The 17,798-nt window shown below is 43.9% G+C and overlaps 1 protein-coding gene across 1 annotated transcript in view; it reads left to right on the top strand.

Annotated features, from left to right (window-relative positions):
- LOC308572705 (scavenger receptor cysteine-rich domain-containing protein DMBT1-like) overlaps nt 1–17,388 on the top strand; it is a gene marked incomplete at its 5' end in the record, with an annotated part of 37,096 nt that extends 19,708 nt beyond the window's left edge. Inside the window, 6 exons of the mRNA XM_081169027.1 lie at nt 1,444–1,743; nt 3,671–3,973; nt 6,612–6,917; nt 7,831–8,133; nt 9,539–9,844; nt 17,068–17,388. Coding sequence (XP_081025153.1) covers nt 1,444–1,743; nt 3,671–3,973; nt 6,612–6,917; nt 7,831–8,133; nt 9,539–9,844; nt 17,068–17,180 — 1,631 coding nt within the window. The 3' untranslated portion in view covers nt 17,181–17,388. The remainder of the gene's footprint in view (nt 1–1,443; nt 1,744–3,670; nt 3,974–6,611; nt 6,918–7,830; nt 8,134–9,538; nt 9,845–17,067) is intronic.
- Nucleotides 17,389–17,798: the final 410 nt, after the last annotated feature.

Raw genomic sequence — 17,798 nt, 5'->3', positions numbered from 1 at the left:
TGCCTCCTGCATCATTTTTGTCCTTTCTGTTCGCTTTTGGTTGGGGTAGGGGGTGGGGAGCTGAAAGGGCACCATACCAGTTTAATGCAATGTCTGAATTTGAAATAACTAGGTATTTTAATATCCAGAAATTCTAATTACTATGGACATTTTACATATTCAGTGGCTATTTCTGCCCACAACTCTTCTGGGGGAGGGTGTACAAGGGGAAGCAGTGCCCTTCCAGGGACTCTGGGGTGCCCTGGGAGTCTCGCCACTATATTACTTCTACAATAGTAAAAACTAGTGAAGAAACAAGGAGGGGGTAGAAATTCCTCTGCTGTGCTGAAATTTGGAATATATCCAAATGATGTTGATAGCCATAGCAAGGAGGAAACTACTGCCCTTCCCTCCAAAATTCGGGGGGGGGGAATCATTTTTATTAAGTTTTCCATTTTAACAATCCAATAAAATCACATTGAATGTTCTAAATTATACAAATACATATCAAATAGTCCAAATATTCTGCCTAAATTATATATATTTTTTGTTGGGACTTCCCATGCTTCAAGTTCGGAGTGGGCTCTGATCGTCTCATATCTCTGCTGCCTTGGATAGTCTTTCCAATAGTTCCTTTAAATCTTCCTGTTGTTAACCTTCCTTCTTTCATGGCCTCTGAGTTGTTTCCACAAGCGAGTTGAAATAAGCAATGATGTGTTTCTGTGTGGATTTTATATGTATGATTCTCCTCTATTGTTGCAGTATCTCCTCACACGCTGGTGTTTGTGCCGAATCAGTCCAAAAGTCATTTCGCTGCTGGTAGACACCATCTTCTCCCAGTTCCGATGAAATCAAATCTCGGCGTTTGCTCATTAATTTTCCCAGACTGGTTTCATCAAACATTAGCCTTTGCAGGGGAGATTTACCAAATCAGACTTGAAATACAGATATAATGACATACTAAGAGCCCGCCTCCCCCTATGACTATTTATAACCCTGCAGCTTGGTTTTATTACATCATGGCGGATTTCCAGATTAAAAAGTGCATCACATCTCAACATTCTAGGAACACGTCCAACACAAGATCTTGCTTCTTTCTAAAATCAGCAATTGGAGAATCTTTTATCTTCTTCCAGGCAATTCAAAAAACAAAAGCTTTAATTATATAATATTGTTATTGCCACACAGTTTATATCAAAATTCTGGAAATTGGGGTGGGTGTCAAAATGAATATTCAGCTTAGTACAAGGATATTTTTAAAATGAAAACGATGCCCCCCTAGTGAGAATCAGCAGACAAATATCTATCATTGTTGAAGAAGTGCCCAGTTTCAGGCATGACTTCCAACAAAACAATTCAATAGATTCTGTTTCGATGAGCTCTGATAACTAGGGGCAATAAAAAGGAAGGATGAGGAATGTGAGAGGTGGAGATATAAATCTGTATTTTTTTCACACTCAACAGAGATCAGATTGGTGGGTGGTCCAAATATTTGCTCTGGGAGATTTGAGCTGCTCTACAACTGGGATTGGATCGCCGCATGTGAAGATGATTTGGACTGGAACAGTGTCCAAGTCATGTGCCGGCAACTTGGCTGTGGACCCTTCCTGTCAGCGAGAGCAGTAAGTGGTAGATATAGACCACGTTTTTTGTCAGAAAATAAGTTCACCTGTGAGGGAACAGAAGCTTCTCTCAACTACTGCCAAGGAAGATATGTCCCTGGAATGATGTGCTGGTCTGCCTATGCACATGTTGAATGCTCAGGTAATATTAATTTCCTCGTTTGTTTTTTTATTCAATTTAAAACTCGCTTCCCATGAAATGTCTCAAATATATATTGAATCAGCAATCAAATCAATGAAAATATTTATGTACAAAACAATTATAATATATTTGATTAATAAAGCAATTCAGTATATAAAATTTTTTCAGATGCAATAGAGGATTTAATGTTGAAAAAAGAAAGACTTTAATAGGCACCAAATAGGCAATAGAGATGACGACTGTCTGATACCTCACAGGAGGAAGTTCCAAAGGGTGGGTTCCACAAGGCTGAAGCCTTTGTTCTTATGGACCTCCTGATCAGATGCTGTCTGCAGGAGACCTTCTCCCAGAGAGCGCAGTGATTGGGTGGGCATGTAAAGGATGAGGTGATATTGCCTAACATGTGCCCTCCTGACCACTTCAGTTAGTGGAATTGGCACTACTACAGGTGCCACATAATACCCATTCTGCATCTGTAAGTATTCAATTGTTTAGTGTGGCAGTGTCTCCCTGCCTATTGAAATCCAATTGGTGCCTTCACTGTACGCTTTCCAGTGCCTGTTATAAAAACACTTTTGTTCAGACAAACCTACCTAGGTGCTTAGAAATGCCGGTGTGAATTTTAATCTGTTTGAGTCTCTTAGGTTTGGTAGGTTTTTGATGTGTTGCAATTTTTCCTGATTTTATAGTTTATCTCTTTGTAAACCACTTTGAAGTTTTGTACACTATAAATTTTATGAAATGAATGAATGAATGAATGGTCATGGAAATGCAGTTCATCCTAGGTAGGATCTTTTGTTGTTGTTTAGTCGTTTAGTCGAGTCCGACTCTTCATGACCCCATGGACCAGAGCACGCCAGGCACTTCTGTCTTCCACTGCCTCCCGCAGTTTGGTCAAACTCATGTTCGTAGCTTCGAGAACACTGTCCAACCATCTCGTCCTCTGTCGTCCCCTTCTCCTTGTGCCTTCCATCTTTCCCAGCATCAGGATCTTTTCCAGGGAGTCTTCTCTTCTCATGAGGTGGCCAAAGTATTGGAGCCTCAGCTTCAGGATCTGTCCTTCCAGTGAGCACTCAGGGCTGATTTCCTTAAGAATGGAGAGGTTTGATCTTCTTGCAGTCCATGGGACTCTCAAGAGTCTCCTCCAGCACCATAATTCAAAAGCATCAATTCTTTGGTGATCAGCCTTCTTTATGGTCCAGCTCTCACTTCCATACATCACTACTGGGAAAAGCATAGCTCTAATTATATGGACCTTTGTTGGCAAGGTGATGTCCCTGCTTTTTAAGATGCTGTCTAGGTTTGTCATTGCTTTTCTTCCAAGAAGCAGGCGTCTTTTAATTTCATGGCTGCTGTCACCATCTGCAGTGATCATGGAGCCCAAGAAAGTAAAATCTCTCACTGCCTCCATTTCTTCCCCTTCTATTTGCCAGGAGGGGATGGGCCTAGTGGCCATATCTTCGTTAGGTAGGATCTTTACCTGTCTTAAATAAACAGGCAAGGCCATAGATAACCAGCAAGACCATCCTGTAGGTACCCCTTGATGTATTTAATTAATCCTGCTGCAGCAGGTCAGTACCTCCAGGTCAAAACTCCTGTGCCGATCAGTAGCAGGACTGCAGCTATGAAGAGCCGCTGGAGCCTAACCTAGCAAGATAGCAAATGAATACATTTATTCTGAATGGGTTCTGCTGGAGCCTATTCAAACTCTTTTGCTCCCTCCCTCCTCCACCAATCAATCCCCTTTTCTCTATTTCAGTTTTGTTCTGACTGTATTTCCCACCACAGTACACTATGGCACTACAAATTGCTATGATGCATTGCTGATTGTTCTTCTTCTTTTTATTGTTTTTATTCATTGATTGTATTGTTGAGAAAAACCAAAACCAGAACTGAAAAGTTAAAAAGCCTTTTTCAATCTCTACAGGGATCAGATTAGTGAATGGTACAAACCGCTGCTCTGGGAGAGTGGAGGTGCTCCACAACCAGCAATGGCTGACGGTGTGTGATGATGGCTGGGATCTAAACAGCGCCCAGGCTGTGTGCAGGGAACATGGCTGTGGGGAAGCCTTGTTTGTCCCAAGAGGAGCTCCCTTTGGAAGAGGATGTGGTGCCACCCGCTTGGCTGGAGCCAAGTGTTGGGGGATGGAATACAGATTTAAAGACTGTGACCTACACTGGGAAACACATAATTGCAGTCATGGAGAAGATGCCAGTGTTGTGTGCTCAGGTAATTCTAGGCTGAGAGAAACTGGCAATACGTTCATCTTAATTACTGCTATCCTCCCTAATAACGATAAATTCCTTCTTCCCCATATTTATAGGTTCCTTTCTATTTTGTTCCAAATTTTTTCATAATTGTCTTTAAAAATATTTATATTTTTGGTTGTTAACCAGACCCCCAAATATGTGATTTTTTTAGTGGATCTCTATTTCTGCATTTTGTTGTAATTTTATTTTATCTTCTCTTGCTAATTTCTTTACTAATAATTTTGTTTTATTTTTATTCAGCTTAAATCCTGCCACTTGCCCAAATTCCTGTATTTTCTCTAATACCCTCAAAAGAGAGTTTTTAGGATCTTCCACCATAATTACAAGGTCAGCTGCATATTCTTTAAGCTTAGATTCCTTTTTCCCTACCATAATTCCTTTAGTGTTATTATCTGCCCTGATATTTCTCGCCAGGACTTCCAAAACCAAAATAAATAAAAGCGGTGATAGGGGACATCCCTGATTTGTTCCTTTCTGTATTTTACATTGCTCTGTTACCACCTGGTTCACAATTAATTTGGCTTTTTGATCAGAATATATAGATTAAATCCCTTTCCTAAATCTCACCCAAAGTTCATCTCTTCAATAACTTTTTTCATAAATTCCCATGAAACATTATCAAATGCTTTTTCAGCATCTATAAACATCAGGACCGCTTGTTTTTCATTGGAAGGGAGGGATATTAGTCCTTTTTTTGTACACCACTTTCTAGATTTTATGTTGTAGAACCAGGCACAACTTTAAACTGGCTGTAACTGCCAAATCTTTCTTTACTAGTATTTGCCAACACAGCAAGTGAACTCTGTAAGAGCAATTCTTCTTCCTCTGGGCTCCTGTTCTCCTCTTTCCCTACATACTTGCCTATTCTTTTTTTTTGGTTTCAAAAGTGGTGACTGAACTGACCCTTGACTAATTTCATCCAATAGCCAAGGTTTGAATAACTTGCAAGTCTAACATTCCAGAAACATCATTATTTCAGCAGCATCTCGGGAATCAGCTTCTTTTGTGCTCATCCACTATACATTCTCATTTATATTCAGTAACATTATCTTAATTTGACCGGATTTTGCATCAGCAAAAAGGAATAGTGGCACATTTCCAGTGGTGATGATTGTGTGCAGCAGAATGCATGTCATATCTCCATAGCCCCATTCTTTTGCCATGAAAGTAGGCAGGTTTGATCTGCCAATTAGGCCAACAGAAATCTATTTAAACAGTTTGAGGAAGACTTCAATTTTGAAATTCAGGATATTAAAAGCTTATTTTTCCTCATTGTTTTCTTGAAAATGCTTTGCCATTGTGGTTAGTTGCATTGGCACACTGGTCCAGGACCATATTCCCTCATAATACAGTGGTACCTTGGGTTACATACTCTTCAGGTTACATACTCTTCAGGTTACAGACTCCGCTAACTCAGAAATAGTACTTTGGGTTAAGAACTTTGCTTCAGGATGAGAACAGAAATCGTGCGGCAGCAGCGGGAGGCCCCATTAGCTAAAGTGGTGCTTCAGATTAAGAACAGTTTCAGGTTAAGAACAGACCTCCAGAAAGAATTAAGTTCTTAACACGAGGTACCACTGTACTTCTGTGGAAAGCAGGTGTATCTGAAAGTCATGTTCTCTCAGAGATGGTGTTTTTTTCAGCATGTTGCTCTGCAAGTAGAGAGGGCACGCCCTTCCAAGGGATATGACTTCCAGATAGAGCATCTTTCCACTGATGTATTCTTGGGGGAAATGGCTCTGGGGTCTTTTGGGGATGCTTCCACCACTTGCTGCAATGGGAAGAACAAGTTAAAGTTTTGTGTGTGTGTGTGTGTGTGTGTGTCTGTGTCTGTGTGTCTGTGTGTGTGTGTGTAAAAGAAGTAAGGAGAAGAGAAATATATTCAATCCTGCATTCTGAAATATAGGACCCCTTCAAATTTTAAAGTAATGATCTTCAGCTGACCAAAGGTGATGGCAGATCTGGACTCCATAGATAGCACCCTGTGCTTGTCAGGCGCCTCCTCCTCCGCTGTGCACCCACCACTGCGCTCCCACTCACTCCCAACACCCACTTTCCGTCTTCTATTTTCCCTCTCCTCCCACCATCCCATTTCCCCTCTCCATTTAGCCCCCCTTGCTTCATCACAGCTTTTCTTCTCCCTGTTCTATGGCATCTCACCTTCTCATATTTTCCATACCTTGATACCCACAGAGTCTTGCTCAAATTCCATGCTGTGTTTGCAGCTGCTTCTTGGTGGGCAGGCTCTCTGCTTTGCAAGAGAGCAGCTGCAGCCTCCAACCAGTAAGCCATGCTGCAAAGGCAAGAGAGAGGTTCTGCTAGGTTGGCAGAATGGAAAGAGAAGTGTTTTGGAGGGTCCGAGAAAGGGGCTCAGATGAGCACTATCCCACCACCACTTGCCAGTTCAGGAAAAGAGAAACTCCAAGAGGGTCAAAGCAGGACTGGAGAGGTTTGGAGGGCTGCATTTGGTCCCTGAGCCTGATATTCCCTACCCATGCTCTAACCTAGAACCCTTAACATTTCCCATGGAAGCTACAAAAATGAGGAATTGGGAGGTGGAGGCACAAAATAGACTCTAACCATTTTAAACCCTACAGATATCAGATTGGTGAATGGTACAAGCCCTTGCTCTGGAAGAGTTGAGGTGTTCAACGCCAGGCAGTGGGGGACTGTGTGTGATGATGGTTGGAATCTGAGCAGCGCCCAAGTCGTGTGCAGGCAACTTGGATGTGGGGAAGCCTTGTCGATCAAAGAAGCAGCTCACTTTGGGAGAGGCAATGGCCCCATCTTGCTGGATGAGGTCAGATGCAAGGGGACAGAAGCTACCCTCCGCCACTGCCACCTACAGCCTTGGGGAGAACATAACTGTGTGCATGAAGAAGATGCTGGGGTTGTATGCTCAGGTAAAAACTACAATTAAGAAATATCCTTATCGTGTTTTTATCTTGTATTCAAGTTCAAGTTTTATTGCGGCCAAAGCCAGTGACACTAAACACCACAAGATCAAACAAGAAGAAATCTTGTATTGTTATGTTGTGAACTGCTCTGAGATCTACAGATGAAGGGTGGTATGCAAATTTAATATATAAATTAATTAATAGGAGCTATACAGTTGGGTTAGAGGGATGTGGGTGGCGCTGCGGGTTGAATCACAGAGCGTAGGACTTGCCAATCAGAAGGTCGGCGGTTCGAATCCCCGTGACAGGGTGAGCTCCCGTTGCTCGGTCCCTGCTCCTGCCAACCTAGCAGTTCAAAAGCACGTCAAAGTGCAAGTAGATAAATAGGTACCGCTCTGGTGGGAAGGTAAACGGCATTTCCATGCGCTGCTCTGGTTCACCAGAAGCGGCTTAGTCATGCTGGCCACATGACCTGGAAGCTGTATGCCGGCTCCCTCGGCCAATAAAGCGAGATGAGCACCACAACCCCAGAGTCGGCCACGACTGGACCTAATGGTCAGGGGTCCCTATACCTTTTATACAGTTGGGTTAAAAACTTGTATACAAGTTGAATCAGCATGCCCATTTTGTCATCAACACATTTCCTTCAGCTCTGCTGCTGATAATCATATCAATGGAAGCAGGAAAGACCCTCTGTCTGCGTTTTCTTCCCCTCCTCTTTTGCACAGTCTTTCCTTTGCTTCATATGCACCACATTAAATAGGTTCAAACCATAATTTGTGAGGATTTTATGCAACATTCTGGCCTCTTCTCCATCTTTGTTATCCGTACTGTGGAGGAGAGAAGCTGAACTTGTATCTTGTTAATTTTATCTATCAGTAGACTCCATTTCAGTCGAAGCTATTTCTCATCTCAACAGAGATCAGATTAGTGAACGGTACAAGCAGCTGCTCTGGAAGAGTTGAGGTGCTCCACAACTGGCAGTGGCTGCCTATGTGTGATGACAGATGGAATCTGACCAGTGCCCAAGTTGTATGTAGAGAGCTTGGATGCGGTGAAGCCTTGCTGGCTGCAGGAGGAGCTCACTTTGGAACAGGAAATGGTCCCACCTGGTTGTCTGGTGTCAGTTGTCAGGGGACAGAAGTTGCCTTCAAGGACTGTGACTTACAGTGGAGAACACATGATTGCAGCCATGGAGAAGTTGCCAGTGTTGTGTGCTCAGGTAATAGCTATACTGTGGCCTTGGAAACTGGCTGCAAGTTCAACTAGTAAGTCTATTTTGCCAATAGAAGGTTGCTGAAGAGTTCTGATGCTGATAGTTGAGCTGGGAGGAGGAGGAAGAAGGGCAGTTCACAATATAATTTTCATTCTGTGTCATTTTTGCTTTCTCTAGAAACAAAAGAAGTGTCCCAATGCCGTTCTAGCTTTCTAGATAAGCACTAGGTGTGAGTAACATTCCCTAGAGGAGTTCTAAATCCAAATGACGTTTGATGTCCTTCATAGCCATGGCATCATGTCTGGAGTTGCATGCTCCTATACCTTTAAAGTGAATCCAGTGCACATTCTTGCCTGCAAGGAATTCTGGGCACTGTAGTTTACCCTTGACAGAGTTACATTTATCACCAACCCTCACCAAACTACAGTGTCCAGAATCCTTTGAGCAGAGTCCAGAAAGGGAGAGCCCTGGTATCTGGTGCCGCGAAATTCAACATTTCTCTCTCTCTTCCCACTTTCAACTCCCCATCTATTGATAAGCAAACATAGCAGAGCAGTTGGGTTGAACCCAGGAACTGACACTTCATTAAACATTTTCTGTTGGTGGAAAGAAGAGAGGAATGGCAAGTTAAACAGATGGACTATGCCGAAATGACAAAACCGACTGGAAACCAAGAGGACAAAGCATTTAAAAAAGAACGGGGGAAATTTATAATTTATTTAGAAGACCACTGTAAGCGGATGAAAACATTTTAATCTCACTTGTGCCGTAACAAATGCTATGGATAATATGGATGATATAAAATACAGATTATGAAATGATGTGCAGTAGAAAATGTTTATAATAGGATCCATGGAGGAGATGGGAGGAAGTCTTGAGACTCAGAGAAACCTCTTTATATGGATATGTATTTGGTTTTGTTATAAATTTACATTTGCAAAATCAAATAAAAAATTATTTTGTTATAAAAAATATGTCTAAACAAGCCTATTTAAAGATGTAATGCTGACGTGTGTTTTTAATATCCATGTTAACATTACATATTTTATTTAATCTCTGTTTAATGGTAACTTTTATTGATAATTTCAACGTATATTCTTTTTCTGATCAAAGGCTTTCAAATTACATTAAATAAAGTATAAATGAATGAATGAAACTTGCAGAATCAGAACCTGAGGCTTCCGAAGTGCAGAGTGGGGCTTCCAGGATGCCTTAGGTTTGAGCCCTCACTGCATAGGAAGAGCGTTGGTTGGTGACAATAGCAAGCCCAGGACTCCCAATTCTTAACCCTTCTCTAACACGCAAGATTCAATACCACATATTTGTTACTATGTTCAACTCCTTTTGTCTCATCAGAGCTTTCACATTTAGTGTTTTTTTCTTTTTGTTTTGTCTTTGTTTGTCCCATCAGAGCTCCGCCTAGTGAATGGCCCAAGTCGCTGCTCTGGGAGGATTGAGGTGCTGCACAACCGCCATTGGGGGACTGTGTGTGACGCTGGTTGGGATTTGCATGATGCTCACGTTGTGTGCAGGGAACTGGGCTGTGGAAATGCCTCCAGAGCATTTGGTGGAGGCTTATTTGGACAAGGATCTGGCCCCATCTGGCTGGAGGGACTCAACTGTACAGGAGAAGAAGCTTTCCTGAGTGAGTGTCCCCAAAGTCCCTGGGGAGAGCATAGCTGCAACCACAGCCAGGATGCCAGTGTGGAGTGCTCAGGTAAGTTTGCAAGACAAGTTGTACTTGATGAACCCAGTAGAGGGCTTAGACCTCTGAGATCCCTGAAGATCATATTCTTATTTTATTACTGGCATCTTAAAAAAGCATCTTTAAAGTCTGGGGACACACTGGGGGTTATTGTTTTGTTTCTTATTCTGCTGCATATTTTTGTGTGTTTATACTATAAACCACCCTCTGATCCTTGGGTGAAAGGTGGCATGGAAATTCATTAAATACATAAATACGTACGAATACCATTGGCCCAATCCATTCCTCAGCAGGAAAACTGTGAAGGTTTGTAGGTCGTAAATCCTTTGACCCACAGAGTCTGGCACCCAGCACTGCAGTTAGCCTGATTTACGAGCTGGTCCGACGTTTATGGCCACCCACATGCTTCTTCTGCGCGCTGCTGTTGTCGTTGCAGAGTTCGTACGCAGCATAAATGGCTTGGTCTGTGTCAAAGTGGTGTCTTCAATAACTCAACTTGACACCAGTGCTTCTATTCTACCAAAGGTGTTTATTCGGAAGCATAAACAAACAGGAAATAAACCGACAGAATCGAGCTGCATGCTTGCAGCGTTCTGTCTCTCACAAAAACAAAACCAACTCTCAGAGACTCTCAGTAACTCTGCTGAACAAAAAGAAAAATGCCCAGATAATATGGGCAGGCACCCAGTGAATAAGAACGCCTTTGGGAGTGTTAACTCTAAACTGTCCAGAACCACAACAAAAAACCTACTGTGTGATCAGCCAGATCTCACCGGGAGAATCCACGACCAGAAAGAAGAGGAATACCTGTTGGGATACTGCCAGGGAGATATAGTCCATCATGGCCCCAAGCCAGCTCCCGGACAATCCATCGATCCCTGTAGTCACGCAGCTCCAGCAATTAGCGACACGAGTTTCCTGCCACATTCCAGGGCTCGTGCACACTCTTTGTCAGCAGATAAAGCACACAGCAGAAGATGCACAGCAGGAGAGCATTTTACAGACTTTATTTAGCATTGATCAGAACAAAGAAAAACATGACCGTTCTGAGTCAGTGTCTCCGACCGACTGAGAAATCGAAAGGAACAGCAAACCATAAACATCCTGTGAACAAGAAATACGCAGGCTGTGACACAAACATCCTGCTCCCTTTTAAGGTGGAACGGAAATATCCTAACATCCTCCCCCTTTCCGTGTAACCTGTAGTACCTGTGGTTCAACCAATTGCAACTTCTGTACATAAACCTTAAGTTGTTCTCTGTTAACAACCTTAGACAACAGATCAGCAGGAATTTCATTCCCTGGCATGTAGGACACCTGAATAAGCCCTTTCTGAATACACTCCCTTGCACGATGTAGCTTAATCTGCAAGTACTTGGTTCTTTGCTTGCAACTCTCTGAGTTCAGCAAAGCCAAACACGATCTATTGTCTTGATACACTTGTACAGGACATTTCACAGACACTCTGATGTCCTTAAACAGTTGCATCAACCATTCACAATCCATGAGTGAAAATGACAGAGCATTGAGTTCTGCTTCACAGGAACTTAGGCTCACTGTCGTCTGCTTCTTGCACAACCAGTCAAACAGGCAGTGGTTGTACATGTAGCATACTCCAGAAGTGCTTGTACCATCCAAAACTTCCAAAACTTGCATCAGCAAAGATTTCAAGACCTCCAGTCTTCTGACTGGTGAACCTCAGCCTGTAGTGCATAGTCCCTTTCAAATAGCGGGCTATGCACTTCAGAGCTTTCCAATCCTGAACCGTAGGATTGTTGGCATGTCTGCTAAGCAGGTTGCAGCTTACAGCTATGTCAGGTCTTGAGCATCTAGCAATGAAATTCAGCTTGCCTAGAATGCATCTGTACAGTGTTGTGTCAGGTCTTGAGCATCTAGCAATGAAATTCAGCTTGCCTAGAATGCATCTGTACAGCGTTGTGTCAGAAAACGCTTCAGCAGTACTGTCTACCTGGTAACCTGTCACCATCGGTGTGTCTGCTGGGTTTGCATCAACCAAATTCAACCTGGTTAATACATCAGCAATTTTCTGTGTTTGGTGTACCAGAAAATTACCTGCTTGGTCCCTCTCCACCTGCAGAGAAAGATAGTTGGGTACTTCACCAAGATCCTTCATGTTAAAGTGCTCCTTCAGCTGAGCTAGGGTGCTTTGGTAGAAAGCCTGATTCTTCCAAAACATCAGAAGATCATCAACAAAACATAAACAATACAGTTTGTTTTGCCCCTCCTCCTTGACAAACACACATGGATCAGCTTTGCCCTGGTGAAAACCTAGAGAAAGCAATGTCTCAGTGAGTTTCGTGTTCCAACACCTGGCACTCTGCTTGAGACCATATAAGGATTTCCGCAGTTTACAGACCATTCACTTCTGTATCTGCATCCCATCAGGTGGAAGCATGTACAGCTCCTCCCCCAAAACCCCGTACAAAAAAGCTGTATTAATGTCATGGTGGGTAACATGCAGTTTCTCCTCCACAGCGATCTTGAGCATCAGCCGAATGCTCTCATATTTGACTGTGGGTGAGTAGGTCTTGTGGTAATCCTGTCCTGGTACCTGTGAAAAACCTCTGGCAACCAATCTGGCTTTGTGTCTGACTACCTTGCCATTCTGGTCTGTCTTGGCCTTGAAGACCCATTTGCTGCCAACCAGTCTCATCCCTGGGACTACCGGTACCAGTTCCCAAGTTTGGTTCCTGTTCAAGGAATCAACTTCAGCCTTCATGGCATTAAGCCAAGGCTCAGCATCTTTAGAGGTTAACTCCTGAACCTCTTTGAAGCTTGAAGGTTCCCACACCTTCTCTGAGCTACTAAGAACAGCAGTTGCTGTCTTAGCAAACTCATCAGCATATCTCTTTGGAGGTCTGCCCTTCGTGGCTCTCTCAGATCTGCGTACTAGATGCAAGTCTTCTTGACTCATCTCCTCTTTCTTTGGAGAAAAGTGACCAATGGTGAACAGTGGTTCTTCCAGTTCATTGTCAGACGCATCAGATGGTCTGACTGAGGCCTTTGCGCTCTTGTAGTCTGCTGTGTCATCACTGTCACTGACACCAGCAGCAGCGCCGCCCACTGAACTGGAATCCGAACTCTGATCATCATCCTCATCCTCATCCTCATCATCCTCAGCAGCTTCCTTAGCTTTAGCTGCTTGCTTGACATCACCTTCATCCTCCTCTGGGTAACTCTGGAAAATTCCCACATTTCCCCCCCCCCCTCTTAGGATTGTACTCAACACTCCTTGTGAACTTAATGGACTTAGAGTCAGTCATCCATACCCTGTATGCACCTTTTTCGTACCCCATGAACAAACCATGTGCCCCACGCTTCCCAAGCTTGTTGCTTTGTGGGGTGTGTACCCACATGTCAGAACCAAAGATTCTCATGTGCTTGATGTTGGGTTTCTTACCAAACATCTTCTCATAGGGGGTACAACCAATAGGTGATGACAATCTGTGATTAAAAGTGTAAACAAAATTGCACAGAGCTTCCCCCAAAAACTTATCAGGGAGATTGGCATCATGCAACAAGGTTTTCATTCCTTGCAGCAATGTCTGATTTGCTCGCTCCGCAAGCCCATTCATCCATGGCGATCTGGGCGTTGACATGTCATGCTGGATTCCCTTCTCAGTCAGGAAAGCTTCAAACTGCTGAGAAGTGAACTCCCCACCCCGATCAGTAAAGAGACAGCCAATACGTTTACCGTGCACATTCTCCAACCAAACACAGAATGCCTTAAACTTCGGAAACGCTTGCGATTTCTGCTCGAGCATAAACACATGAATGTACCTGGGAAAAGAATCAATTAGAACCATGAAGTACCTTGCTCCCCCCAAAGAGGGCGCAAGTGGACCAACCAGGTCCGCATGCACTAGCTGGTAGGGTTTGGAAGCCTGCCTGCTAGACTCCTTGCCTTTTGGAGCAACCTTCACCTTGTTCTCTGCACAAGATACACATTTCATGTGAAATTTACAGGGTTTGATGTTCAAACCCTCAACCACCTCCGGCATCTTGGCCAGTGCCTTCCAAGAGAGGTGACAAAACCTTCGATGTGCATCGTGAATGCAACCTGCATGAAGAACTTTGTTAGTTTGTGCAACACAACAAGAATCAGCATTAGACACAACAGCACTAGTGTCGTCATAAGTTATATGGAACAAACCATCCATAAACTTTGCATGCAAATAGTCCTCTTTGCATTTTCTGATGACACAGACGCTCCTCTTGAAGGAAATCTGAAAACCACGCCCAGTAAGCTGTGGGACACTGAGCAAGTTGCTTGCAGCTCCCGGAACATAAAGTACACCTTTGATGGTAATGTGCAGACTTGCCAGTTTCACAGTCCCTTCTCCTGCGATTTGCAACGTCCTTCCGTCAGCCAGGTGGATCTCACCTTCTTGTGGTGTGAAGGAGATAAACAGGTGGCGATCCTTCGTGACGTGGCGGGTCGCACCTGAATCGATAACAAACCTGCCTTTAGCTTTCGGAGCAGTCTTTACAGCAAGCAAACCCTTGTTTTCCACCAGCGTGGGCTTTTGCAGCTTGCCCTGCTGCTCCTGGCCATCAGACTTGCCTTTAGCCTTTGGTGAGGCTGTGCCAGCAAACAAATCCTTGTTTTCCACTGGCATGGGCTTTTGCAGCTTGCCCCCCTGCTCCTGGTCAGCAGATGTGCCTTTAGCCTTTGGTGAAGCTGTGCCAGCAAACAAAACCTTGTTTTCCACTGGCGTGGGCTCTTCACACTCCCTCTGCTTCTGGCCATCTGCAGGCGTCTGCCTCTGTTTACCTTTGCCTTTCCAGCCTCTGCAAAGGCGATGACCTTGGTTCCCACGAGAAACAGAGCTCTCAGCTGCCGACTCCTTGGCTCCACCTGGAGGCTGGAATGCTGCCTGGGATGACGTGTTGGTCAGCTCCCCCTGCAGCTTGCAACCGGTGCCCTCAGCATCCCTGCATTCACTTGCATTCTGGGAAACAGCCAAGACCTCCGATGCAGTCAAACTCTGGGCTGGGATGACTGGCTGGTGAGCTATCTTCAAAGCATTCCACATATTACGTGCAGTGGTGTTGCCAGCAAGCGTCTTAATTTCCTCAAGAGAGACGAACAGGACTATTACGTCAATGGCCCTCAAATTCTGGCGTTTCCATTTCTCTGTCAGAGGAACCGGAGGGGCCTCAAACACAGTATGCCACACTCCAAACTGACGCAGCAAACTTTTACACCCCCTTTGCCCAGGTCTTATAGTTTTGCCCATTTAACTTTGGGCACTCAGTAGCTTGGAAAAACTCCATTTCCAGCTTTCCCTTTGAGCCGTGAGTCTTTTTGCCTTCAAAGACTTCTTATCTTAGCAGCTCATTAATCACGAAGCCTTTGGCGCAGCTCCCAGATCCATCAATCTGCTGGAGTTCAAAGGCTCTTTCCACAGTAAACAGAAAAGCCTGACTTTTGCTTTTCCCACATACCTTCCAAACGCAGTCTGTCGCAGTCTTACTCCCCTGTAAGTGCTGTGAATCTGGGCCCATAACCTGTTGTTGGGATACTGCCAGGGAGATATAGTCCATCATGGCCCCAAGCCAGCTGCCGGACGATCCATCGATCCCTGTAGTCACGCAGCTCCAGCAATTAGCGACACGAGTTTCCTGCCACATTCCAGGGCTCGTGCACACTCTTTGTCAGCAGATAAAGCACACAGCAGAAGATGCACAGCAGGAGAGCATTTTACAGACTTTATTTAGCATTGATCAGAACAAAGAAAAACATGACCGTTCTGAGTCAGTGTCTCCGACCGACTGAGAAATCGAAAGGAACAGCAAACCATAAACATCCTGTGAACAAGAAATACGCAGCCTGTGACACAAACATCCTGCTCCCTTTTAAGGTGGAACGGAAATATCCTAACAATACCAAGAAGACTGGAAGAAATTTAAAGACTATTTGAATAAATATTGTAATATTAAAGATATGTAATCACTTGAAAGAATCAATTAGGCCTAGGATTAACTTGTGATTAAATAAATAAATAAATAAATAAGAAAATGTACGATAAGGAAAGTTAGGAAATATGATTATGACTGTGATATGATTTTGTGAAATGATATTGGAAACTGCTATATATAATTACTAAGAAAGATGGAAGAGATTTGAGGAAGTCAAGTAATATGTTTTGGAAGATGGATTTTGATCAATGAATTATGTTTTAGTTTATGTGGTGATTTGATGTATTTTAGGTTTTATGATCTTTTTTCTTTTTCTTTTTTCCGTTTCATTCTTTCTCCTTTATTGTTGTTGGCTTTTTTCTGTTATGTTTATGTATGGAAAATAATAAATATTATTGTTGGGGGGGGGGGGCTGTACTGTGTTCATGATTCCCAAGAAGGGCCCTGGGGACACCATTCTGCCTTCCTCCTGCTCCATGTTAAGTTACTGGGTAGGAGCACAGGAAAGTGCCTTTGGCAGGTTGAGACCATTGGTCCATCTATCTCAGTAGCGTCTACACTCACTGGCCATAGCTGTCCAAGATTTCGGGAGAGGTTCTCTCCCCATTTTACCTGCAGACGCCAGGGATTTAACCTGTGAGCTTCTGCATGCAAAGCAGATGCTCTACCCCTAAGCTATGTCCCCCAAACAAGAGGAGCCATGGAAGCAGTTAACAGATTAGGGAAAACAGAGCCAAGCATGTCCTACTGCGATCAGGCTGTGCACAGGGCTGTGTTTCCTTGGGACACGACTAGTTAGGAAAGCAAGGCTGTGCACCAGGTTAACTCAAATTTTGCAATAATAGTTATCCCAAACTACACCTGCAATTCTCTGCTAAGTGGCAAGACCACATAGGTCCTACTGGATTTACTGTATTGGCCTGAATATAAGCCGCACCTGAATATAAGCAGCACCTTTAAAATTTAAGTGGGGGGGGGGAGAGAAAAGACAATGCCTGCATATAAGCCGCCACCTTAAAATTCTTCAGGCACTTACACCTGTTCCATTTTACCATATGTCTGTTTCAGCAGCGATATCGTAAAAGCCAATTTTGGTAAGGTCGCAAATTTAAGCCGCACTTAAACTTTTCACAGTCAATCACGAAAAAACAACTGTGACTTCCTGCACCAGTTTGTGGGCATATAGAGGAAAACAAAATAATGCAAGAGTGAAAAGTGAGCAGTTTGCAGGAGCCTCGGTTTTTTATTTGCAATGAATAAGTGAGAGTGTCTTCCTTCTCCTGCTTTTACAGGGGACGCATCTGTCGAGGACAACATCCGCCTGGGAGTGTCTGCCTTAGTCTTGCTTGTCTTGGTGCTGATCGTGGTGGAGGCTGTGTACAGCTGGAGGAGAGGGCAGCTTTAAGTAGTCCTGACTGAACCATTTCAATGGCCAAGACCCTATCCTGATGCATGCAAGGACGCTCCATGCAAAATCAGAAGAACCACCTCTGTTTGCAAATAATGCCAAGGCTTTCTGTTTTTGCTCACCTCTTCTCAATTTTATTCCAAGTGAGAAACTAGGAATCTTTGTGTGGAGAGAAAGGTCCTCATGTGACGGCTCCCTGCCTAACCCTTCATAATAATGATAATAATAATTATTATTTATTTATACCCCACCCATCTGGCTGCGTTTCCCCAGCCACTCTGGGTGGCTCCCAATCAAGTGTTAAAAACAGTACAGAGTTACATATTAAAAACTTCCCTGAACAGGGCTGCCTTAAGATGTCTTCTGAATGTCAGGTAGTTGTTTATCGCTGTGACGTCTGATGGGAGGGCGTTCCACAGGGCGGGCGCCACTACCGAGAAGGCCCTCTGTCTGGTTCCCTGTAGCCTCACTTCTCGCAATGAGGGAACTGTCAGAAGGCCCTCGGCGCTGGATCTCAGTGTCCGGGCTGAACGATGGGGGTGGAGACGCTCCTTCAGGTATACAGGACCGAGGCCATTTAAGGCTTTAAATGTTAGCACCAACACTTTGAATTGT

This window comes from Podarcis bocagei (genome assembly GCF_964188305.1).
Source record: "Podarcis bocagei genome assembly, chromosome: 13".
Lineage (NCBI taxonomy): Eukaryota > Metazoa > Chordata > Lepidosauria > Squamata > Lacertidae > Podarcis > Podarcis bocagei.
The sequence above is the reverse complement of the archived record's forward strand: the minus strand, read 5'-3'. Positions and strand labels throughout refer to the sequence as shown.